The sequence below is a fragment of the Hemitrygon akajei genome, chromosome 16 (assembly GCF_048418815.1).
Source record: "Hemitrygon akajei chromosome 16, sHemAka1.3, whole genome shotgun sequence".
Taxonomy (NCBI): domain Eukaryota; kingdom Metazoa; phylum Chordata; class Chondrichthyes; order Myliobatiformes; family Dasyatidae; genus Hemitrygon; species Hemitrygon akajei.
Genome location: NC_133139.1, coordinates 19,401,163 through 19,412,081, shown reverse-complemented (window position 1 = coordinate 19,412,081; position 10,919 = coordinate 19,401,163). Strand labels below are relative to the sequence as shown.

At 42.0% G+C, this 10,919-nt stretch overlaps 1 protein-coding gene across 1 annotated transcript; it reads right to left on the bottom strand.

Moving 5' to 3' along the window:
• Positions 1 to 177: 177 nt before the first annotated feature.
• gamt (guanidinoacetate N-methyltransferase) lies at positions 178 to 10,415 on the bottom strand. Its single transcript, XM_073068340.1, has 6 exons — positions 10,156 to 10,415; positions 6,229 to 6,374; positions 5,648 to 5,711; positions 3,830 to 3,897; positions 3,127 to 3,237; positions 178 to 1,357 (listed from the first exon to the last, which is right to left on the bottom strand). The coding sequence occupies exons 1-6, from the start codon at positions 10,334 to 10,336 to the stop codon at positions 1,217 to 1,219; spliced, it is 711 nt and encodes a 236-aa protein (XP_072924441.1). The 5' UTR covers positions 10,337 to 10,415; the 3' UTR covers positions 178 to 1,216.
• Between the last annotated feature and the right edge of the window lie 504 nt (positions 10,416 to 10,919).

The following is a 10,919-nucleotide window of genomic DNA, read 5'->3' as shown; positions in this document are numbered from 1 at the left end:
TGTTTTGTATTGATAGGAATAGTGGCAGTGCAAAATTCAAGTATAGTAAAGTTTTAGCTGACTAAAGCTAGCAGCAAGAATGGCCTGGGAAAATATTTCTTATCTGTGGTCTTGAGTACTGATGGAGATCAGACATTTAAGGAAATCTTTATATACAAGGAAAGTGATGCCATGATATTATTTGATAGCTTTTTATTCCAAGTTTCCCCTCAGTAAAAAATGCTGCAACATTGTACCCAACAGTGCTATCTGGCAGTAGTTTCCATTTCCCCAACATTAGCAATCATGCAGGCAAAACTGTTTAGGTTAAATTTTGCTCATTGTGAAACTAATTGGTTACTTCCACTCAAGTTAGACATATTTTCTTGGGAATTCACAGTTACGTTAGTTGTAAGGAAGATACAAGCTGTGGATGCTGAACTTAGGGAGGTTACACCTACAGTAACCTGGAAGGGTTGTCCTAAGTGGTCCAGAGCAGTTCTGCGATCATCCCTATTTAAAATACTTAAAACAAAAAGCAGTAAGACATCCAGTGAGGGCAATATTAAGATTGAAAGGCAAATGTGGGAATACACACTTTGAAATCCAGGTAGCTGCTACTATAGACAGATACTCTAGTTTTATTGAACATACACAAAATGCTGGTGGAACACAGCAGGCCAGGCAGCATCTATAGGGAGAAGCACTGTCGACGTTTTGGGACGAGTCCTGACGAAGGGTCTTGGCCCAAAACGTCAACAGTGCTTCTCCGTATAGATGCTGTCTGGCCTACTGTGTTCCACCAGCATTTTGTGTGTGTTGTTTGAATTTCCAGCATCTGCAGATTTCTTCGTGTTTGCTCTAGTTTTATTGCCTTCATTTCTGTTCACCATGGATCTAAAGAAATCCATGTTGGATACGATAAAATTAATAATTAAATATTCAATTTTTTAAAAAGATATTTTAAGAGGAACCTGAGAAGACACTTCTTCACTCAGGGTGGTGAGAGTGTGGAATGAGCTGCTGGCAGACATGGTGAATCTGGGTTTGATTTCAACATTTAAGAGAAATTTGGATAAGTACATGGATAGGAGGGGTATGGAGAGCTATGGGCCAGGTCCACCTAGCTGGAATAACAGTTTGGTATGGACTAGATGGGCTGATGGGCCTGTTCTGTGCTGTAGTGTTCTGTGACTGTATGACCATACTGAATCCCAATGAGATCTCGATGGGCTTGTTAATGTTTGGTTATGGCTGGTGTGATCATCTTATGAAAAGAGTAGTATCTGCACTCTTTAGGGGGGGTGATGTCCATTAGAGTGGTCTTAATGTTCTCCTCCTTGAAGCCAGCCTCCACCAGATGCGGTACTTGGGTCTCCTGGACAGATTAAACACGAATGTTACTGTGGAGTTGTTCAACAGACCATACCACATGCAGCACTTTCCAAATAAAAATGTGATTTTTTATTACCAGTACAAAACTGCTTCAACATGCAAAACCCTATACGATTCCAGAGGAATATTGTGGGTGTTAATAGAGCAGAGAGAGAGCACTGCTGTGTGCTCATTAGTTATTGCCTTTGGGCAAGATAAAGCAGCTTACTTCCACAATAATGCTCCTTCTTCCTCATCCATACTATCTTTTTAACCTCACCTGTATATCATACACTGTTATGCATGATTGCAACTTTGCTTTTGCTGAAATGAAATTGTGGTTGGGTTCCACAAGCAGTAGGAAACAGGTTTAGGCAAATTCACCAAGAGTGTAAAGCACAAAAACTTATGGTTTATATACTCTGTACAATAAATCAAAGTCAAAGATCAGCTGACCTATTGATGTTTGTGGCATGTCTTTTAAGAATCATTCATGTCTTTTGCATCAGAAACTGTGCATGCTTTTGAGGCTGGTGGTAAAGGAGATATACTGTTGAAGATGTTCTCTTTTGAATGAGATTTTAAACCAGTATCCTATCTGCAGTTCAGAAGTTCCTCTTGCCCTAGCAGCACTTGTGCTTACATTACCAAAACACAATAAATAGTTAGGCCATCAGCAAATCTGTTTATTTACAACAAGACCTGGTAATCGTAAATTCATTCATCTGCAATTCAGTCTTTAAGACACGATCTCTTTAACCGTCTCAGAACTTTGTATTGCAAAGCTGCCTGTGTGGGCTGCCACTGAGAAACAAAACAGGTAGTGACAGCTGGAGATTTGACAGCTTTCAGATAAGTGGATGTGGTTTAGATCACTCCCCAATGCACTGTAGCTTCAGCCCTTGTGTCCAGGGCTACCAAGTAATCGCTATCATGCACAATTTACAGCTTCAGATGGAATTTAAATTAAGAAGGGCTCATCCAACTGAGATTAATTTTGATCTCTCCCATGGTTGCACAGATCATCTGAGATGCAGTGACAGTGGAGAGTAGGAAATAGAGGCAGCAACATAGCCAGCTATGCAATCACTGCCCTTTCCCCACAGCCAGTATTTAAACATGCAGAGGGGAAAGGTTGACAGTGATAATCCCTTTAACGCATCCTTGGGAAAACAAGACTGCTTGTGAAATGGATTGTGATGCACGCAACATGGAGTCATTGTCATTCAGCTGAACTCGAGCCCCAAGTGAGGTTAAGTGTCACTCTGTCTGCCAGTTATTGCAATTCTAAAGAGATGTCCAACCACAATGGCTTAAAGTTACACCTGCAGCTCAGACCCAGGGTCCCTTTCTGTCTTGGCAGGTATATCTTTTTCGCAATATTCTTTAACTTAGAGCAGGGGGTTCCCACTGACCCCTTGCTTAACGGTATTGGTCCACAGCATTAAAAAAGCTGGGAACCCCTGAGTGAGAGGAAGCATTTCTAACACTGTCCATCTTAAACTTCTCAGACCAAATGCATTTCTTCAGGCATTTCTTCCCTACCCACCCCCCAAACACCTGTTCTTAATCTAACAGTGTTAGAACGTGTTTCCATTTGATTCAAGCATATCCAGCAAGGGCATGCTTTGCGTTTATGGCCTGTTCACTGGGATTGGGATAATGAGATCACAATAATTCTTTATTTCATAAAGAAACATTAATACTTAAATTGACCACAATATTTTCCCCCCAATAGTTTTGAGGAAGAGCATGAATTTGCTCGATTCCTACCTGGAACATTTTCTCAATGTCATTGTACTTTCCCTTCAGTAGCTCTCCCCAGGACGTCAGGTTGCAATATGTAAGAACACCGCCAGGCTTCAACAAGCGCAAAGCATGTTCCTAATAGAAAGTTTAAACAGAGGTCAGTGGTTGCAGGTGGCTGCCTTTACTTCCAGGCGATCTTCACCTGTGGCACAAAAATATTTCATCCTTGCCAAGCTGTTATTCTGCCAGTCAATATAGATTCCAATATTAAAGGTTGAATGAGGAGATAACTGAACATAGACATGGGGACAGAGCTGTAAGAGTGACAAGGGTGACTATTTTCTGAATTGATTCTAGGGAGATAGTGTAGGAGTACAGAAGTCAAGGTGGAAGTTGTAGGCAATGACAGGTTTCTGTTGCACATACATTATAAAGGGCAAAATGAATTAATACTATCTGTCAAAATAACTAACTTGCTGTACCACTGTCCTGGGGTGCTGTGCATGGCAGAGTAGTGTGGGATGGGTTAACTTGTACCACGGGAATGAAAGACATGTTCCAATAGAACAGAGGAATGTGGAAACAGGAGAAGACCTTTCAGACTGTTGGCACATTCTCTACTCTGATCATTTATCATCCACGCCTCACAAATCTTTCTCACGCAAGTTCATCGATTAGCACTACTCATTTGCCATTGCAAACCTAGGCCAAATAGGTCCAGGCTTACCTTTATAAAAGCAAACTGATGTACGTGCCAGGTTTCTTCTGACAGAGGGTACGTATCATAAAGAATTCCTGGAGAGCAAAGAAAAAAATCTCAAAAAGATGGAAAGGGCACAGCACCTTAAATATTTATACTGTCATTTAAAATCCCACACCATTTCACTGGTAAAACATCAGTGATCACACACAACTTCCAATTGAAAGGCAACTGTTCCCCTCAATATGTTAAACAATTATGCATTGTAATTTTAGTAATCGAATAAATTACATTCTCAAAAACTCAAACTGCTAATACTTTGGAGACCCTGAAATTGTATATTTTACCTTGCATTTTATCATAGCTTGTCACATGCAATTTAAAAGGATTTTTTTTAAACATCTAAACAGATTTGATCCATTGGTACAGCACTGTTTATAAAATAGCTCTTGTATTGTGCCAAAAACTTCCAATTATCAAGGCAGCAACTTTTGACTGAAGTTGTACAGTTGGACAGCAGAACTGGGATACGTTTAATTTAAATTCAAAGAGCACCTTACTTTGTTTAAAATACTTGCTTATAGGTTTTTACTCATTTTGTTTTAAACTGAGATTAAATACTTTCTTATTGTAAGGCTTCTTAAGATAGTGAAATAGTCTCAGATGAGAAATTTGGACAAAACTTAACCCTCCCCTCCCAGTCCTTCTGCCCATCATATCTCTCCCCCTCTTTACACTGGTTAACTACCCTCCCCACCCTCAGTCCCAATGCAGGGTCTCAAAATGTTGACAATCCTAGCAGCACCCCCCCCCCCCCATACTGCTCAACCCACTGAATTCCTCCCATAATTTGTTTCAGCTCCAGATTCCAGGATCTATAGTCTCATGTTTCAACAGTGCTTTATTGTGCACTGTACCTGCTTAATATGCCAAATGTATACATTTCCAGAACCATCTTAGTAGAGTTATCCCTAGCAAGGATTCTTAGCAATTCTTCACCACCAGCCCCAATTTCAAACCTCAAACCAAATTCTTCAGTACATACTGGTTATTTGGAATGGGCTAACTCGGCAGAAACAGAAATGCTTCTCCCAATCTCAACACAACTTGGTCAAATTACCCCAAAAATTCCCTTTTTACTGTTAATCCACTCAATCCAGTGCAATCCAGTTGTCCTCAATCTATTATAAATCTAAAATAATCCAAATTCTCCAAATCCTGTAAATCAATACTCCAGTGATGATTTGATTAGATCTCAGAAGAAGAAAGCCCTTAACTCTGAGTGGAGTCATCGGGACGCCATTGTGACAGTTTTTTTAAAAGCGGGCTTTCTTGTTTTTACGAGGCCGAGTTGCTAGCTTGACGCTCAAGCCAGCACGGATGGAAAGCATGCAAGGGAGCCGGCTGGATTCGAACTCAGGAGCCTTCGCTCCGAAGTCTGGCGCTGATGCCACTACGCCACCAGCCAGCGTATCTCAGAATGATACTAAATCTAAAATACAACTATATATTTTCATTCCTTAGATCTACTTTCTCTGCCATTTTCAAAGAGTAGACTTTCTCATTCCCGATTTAAATGGCTCCTCCCCTTGACAGCCTTCAGCTGTCAAGGCCTAAGCCCTAGAATTCCCTTAAGTTCTCTACATTTTCCTGCAAGACTTATCGTAAAGCTTCTTCCTTCATTAAACTTTTGGTTATCTCAAAATCTCCATTTGAATATTTCACCATATTAGAGAAGCTACACAAAAAGTACTGAACATTAGACAGAAAACAGAATTATATGCTTGGATACTTTATCAATTGTGACATTTTTTTAAAACTGAAAGATTTCAAAGTGAAACTTGCCATCAAAATGTGTATCTGGTAATGTTGAGACGACATCTTCCCAGAGTCCTTTGAGGGGAATAACCTACATTGAAATATATGTACAATTTTAATATTAATTTTAGCTGTCTTTTCAATTATTTGGACACTTGCAGGGGGATGAACTGCATTGCTCTTAAAATCACTGGTATAAATAAAGATTTTTTTTTCCAAATCTCATGGTGCTGGTCTGCAATATACTTCATTCGATTATCTTTGCCATGTACATGAAAGATAGATTTGTGTATATACATAGTTCTTACATTCTCTTAGAAAATTTACAATTCAGTGACTACCTGTATTTCATTTAGGCAAGAATTAGTGCATTGAAACATCATAATGTGGGTTTTTTTGTTGTGTTAGCTTTACAGTACACTTGTAATAAAGTATTATATTCAGATCTAAAATACTAGGGCATAATTCAATTGGAGGAATTCAAAGAGGAATGGTTTTCCCTTCTCTGCTACTGCTTTCAAGTCCATAGCCATAGAAAGGGCAGAGTTTAAAAGACGGACGCCAGAAAAAGCGCTGAACTATCGAGTGTGTAGTAAGAGAGCACTCACCTTGTGAGGTTGCTCCTTCGCCCACTCCTGCAACCTACTAAACACGCCGTCGTTGCATTCAATGATCCAGTGCTCCTCAATATTTAAGGACTGAATCTTAGTGGCAGCAATTGCCATTCCAAATCCAATCTCCAGAACTCGCCCCCCTAGTCCAAGAGAAAACAAATGGTTTAATGCTGTTTCTCCCTTCCCCACTAGCTGCCCTTCAACCCAGTGCATTCACTTCTACCATTGCAGATAACTCAGTATAAAGAGAATCCATGTTACACTTACAAAGAAACACTCTATGCTGGAGGAACTCAGCAGATCAGGCAGTATCTGTGGAAACGAATAAACAGTCAACATTAAAGCAAACATGAGGAAATCTGCAGATGCTGAAAATTGAAGCAACACACACAAAATGCTGGTGGAACACAGCAGGTCAGGCAGCATCTATAGGAAGAAGCACTGTCGATGTTTTGGGCCGAGACCCTTCGTCAGGACTAACTGAAAGGAAAGATGGTAAGAGATTTGAAAGTAGGAGGGGGAGGGGGAGGGGGAAATGCAAAATGATAGGAGACCGGAAGGGGTGGGGTGAAGCTGAGAGCTGATTGTCAACAGTTCAGGCCAAAACCCTTTGTCAGGACTGGGAAGAAAGGGGAAAAAGCCATAATAAGAAGGGGAAGGGTACAAGCCAGAAGGTGATAGGTGAAGCCAAGAGGAGGGAGAAGGATGATTAAGAAACTGGGAGGTGATAGGTGGAAAAGGTAAAGGGCTGGAGGAGAGTGGACCATGAGGATGGGCACCAGGGGGAGGTTATAGGCAGGTGAAGAGCAGGAGGAGGTTGAAAAGTTGCAGTTACAAAGATGGATTAAGGTTACACGTTGCAGCCGAGACAGACTGGATCCCACCACAGTAGTTGGGGAATTTAAATTCTAGACACTGTCCCCTGCAGCCACTTGATTCCAATTCACTAAATACTGGCCGGTAACCCACCCCATGAATGAGTGAAACAGCTGGTATGCTGACGGAGGATAACAGCTGCTGAGTTAGATCTGCACTTGTGTAGCTAATTCAGAGGAAGAAAAAGGACAAGCTGTAGCTTCTGGTGATTATTAAAAATAATTTTACGATAGTGTTTCTTAATCCCTGAAGTGCACAGAAATGTACTAAAATGATGCTACTTCTAGAAATATTCGAAGCCACGATTCTTCAACAGCACCTAACAGACATAATCTGTTGCCGTTCGACGACAAGAATAGCAGATACGACGGGAACTCAACTACCTGCCAGTTTCCCTCGGCAGTGCACCCTCTGAGTTCCTTCCTTTTTGGCGAATATAAACTATGGAAAGCCCACCCCGACAACATGAGGGAAGTATCCTCACTAGATGGACTGTACTAGTTCTAGGCTGCGTCTCACCACCACCACCTCTTGGGCAATTATAGACGGGCAATAATAGTGATCTTGCCAGCAACAACCAGATCCTGCAAGTGAGCCAGTCTCAGAGAAAATGCTGGAGGACTTCAGGTCGTGTGTGCTTCTCTGGATTTCCAGCTTCTCTTGTGTGAGTGAGCAGGCGACTTTAGGTTTCAAGCTCTCCAATGCAAGACACGGGAGAGTGGAGAATCTTCCACTCTTATTAACCTCCAGACAACTTTCGAATGACTTCCGAGTGACACAAGCTTGCCTGCGACTAAAAGCTGCCTTTGTAACTTTGACAAATAATTTGAGACTCATTAAAAATTGATACCAAGATGTTAAAAAGGACACTTTCACTTGAAGGAGCTGAAACGGATTTTAATCTTCGAGGCTGGACTCCCCACCTTGCAAAGCAAATGTTTGCATTCAGAACAGCCTAGCCTCATACATCCAATAACAAGGCCAATCTTGACGACATTCTGCTAGGTTCGCATTCATGAACAAAAGTAATTTCACTATGATTGATAAGTTTTTTTTTTAAATAACGTTCTAAAATGTAGAGGACATTTGTTCCACCCAGTCTCTTCACCCTTCAACAGGTTGTCTATAAAAATGAACTTAATGCATACAACGTCCCTCTGATTCTCAAGGTGTTCTCCCTCTGCATATCTAGATAGCAGTGATAGGATTGGGCCGAGCCAGCATGGATTTACCAAGGGTAAATCATGCTTGACTAATCTGTTGGAGTTTTTTGAGGATGTAACCAGGAAGTTAGACGGGGGAGATCCAGTGGATGTAGTGTACCTCGATTTTCAGAAGGCATTTGATAAGGTCCCACATAGAAGATTGGTGGGTAAAATCAAAGCTCAGGGCATCGGGGGGAAGGCATTGACATGGATAGAAAACTGGTTGGCAGATAGAAAGCAAAGGGTAGCGGTGAATGGGTGTTTCTCAGAATGGCAGGTGGTGACTAGTGGGGTGCCACAGGGCTCCGTATTGGGACCACAGCTGTTTACCATTTACGTTAACGATTTGGATGAAGGTGTAGAAAATAACATCAGCAAATTTGCTGATGATACTAAGCTGGGTGGCAGTGTGACATGTGATGAGGATGTTAGGAGAATTCAGGGTGACTTGGATAGGCTGGGTGAGTGGGCAGATACTTGGCAGATGGCGTTTAATGTGAATAAGTGTGAGGTTATCCACTTTGGGAGTAAGAACAGGAAGGCAGATTATTATCTGAACGGTGTAGAGTTGAGTAAGGGAGAAATACAAAGAGATCTCAGAGTCCTTGTTCATCAGTCACTGAAGGTGAATGAGCAAGTGCAGCAGGCAATGAAAAAGGCTAAAATGGAATGTTGGCCTTTATTACAAAGGGAATTGAGTACAAGAGCAAGGAAATCCTCTTGCATTTGTACAGAGCCCTGGTGAGACCACACCTGGAGTATTGTGTACAGTTTTGGTCTCCAGGGTTAAGGAAGGACATCCTGGCCGTAGAGGAAGTGCAGCGTAGATTCACGAGGTTAATTCCTGAGATGTCTGGACTGTCTTACGTAGAGAGGTTAGAGAGACTGGGCTTGTACACGCTGAAATTAAGGAGATTGAGAGGGAATCTGATTGAAACATCTAAGATTATTAAGGGATTGGACAAGATAGAGGCAGGAAATATGTTCCAGATGCTGGGAGAGTCCAGTACCAGAGGGCATGGTTTGAGAATAAGGGGTAGGTCATTTAGGACAGAGTTAAGCAAAAACTTCTTCTCCCAGAGAGTTGTGGGGGTCTGGAATGCACTGCCTCGGAAGGTAGTGGAGGTCAATTCTCTGGATGCTTTCAAGAAGGAGCTAGATAGGTATCTTATGGATAGGGGAATCAAGGGATATGGGGACAAGGCAGGAACCGGGTATTGATAGTAGGTGATCAGCCATGATATCAGAATGGTGGTGCAGGCTCGAAGGGCCGAATGGTCTACTTCTGCACCTATTGTCTATTGTCTTCCTCAATGCGCGAAAAAAAATGGACCCGGGAAAGAGAGTAGCATCGCCACTTTAACACACAGTGACACAAAATTCTCCTTAAACGTTCATTCACAATAAATAATACTGGGGGAATTCGTCTGATTACAAACTAACCCGCCTTCTTCATGCACTCTCCACACCATTCCAAGTGGGCTTACTAAGACATTTGTAAGAAACTAGGTTAGTGAGGCATTTAAATTCTTAATCTGGGTTGGATCCATGACCTTTTACCTCAGTCTCAAATATGTCCATGAATCTGAGTAGTGAATGTATCGCTGAACGAACTAAAATTAGCTTGCTATAACAAGAGCTATTTTTAGAATATAGCGCTCTGAATATAGTTGGCAACGGCTCCAGCAGGAGTTAATAAAACTTCTCAAAAAGAGTTAATGCCTCTGGTAAAACTGATACACCTCCGCAAAACTGTAACCTACATCTTTACTCAAATGCATCGGCTGCATTTTGAAAGGCTGAGCTGACAAGGACGTTGAGAGGGTGACCGAGCGTTTACCTTTCGAGGCTGCGACAGTTGCTAGCGAATGCATGTATGGAGTCTCCCAGCGCTCCATGACTGGTTTCCCCAGGATCTCCAAGAGGGAGTCGGATTCATCGAACTTGGCGTGGGCTAGTCTCCAGTCCGATTTGCAGTCCTCGCCCTGCGAGAAGATCGGCTTCTTGGTCTCTGCACTCATATCTGCGGCGGTGGCGGCAATGAAGTACACCCGGACGGGCGAACCGGGCCTCTTTTTAAGAGCGGGGCACTTATGCTGACTTTGCACGTAGGCCGGCTGCCTCCGCCCCCGCCCCCGCCATTGAAAGCTGATACATTCACAATAGTCACAGACAAACATCGGAATCCGAAGCAGGTGCAGTGGAGCTTCATCATTTCTGTGTTACTGTATTATTTAACCATCATATTTTTTTTACTGAGTTAAGTATTGTATGTAATTAGTTTTGCTGCAACAAGTGTATGGGACATTGGAAAAAAGTTGAATTTCCCCATGGGGATGAATAAAGTATCTATCTATCTATCTACTACCCTGTCTCCTGCTGGTCCAGATCCCGATGCAACCTTGGTGTCATCCACAAATTTACTGATCCAGTTAACCACATTAACATCCAGATCATTGATATAGATGACAAAGAACAAGGGACCCAGCACTGATCCCTGCAGCACACCACTAGTCACATTTAGAAAATCAACCATCTACTACCACTCTCTGGCTTCCCCCACAAAGCCAATGTCTAATCCAATTTTTCTTTACCAGGGCCTCA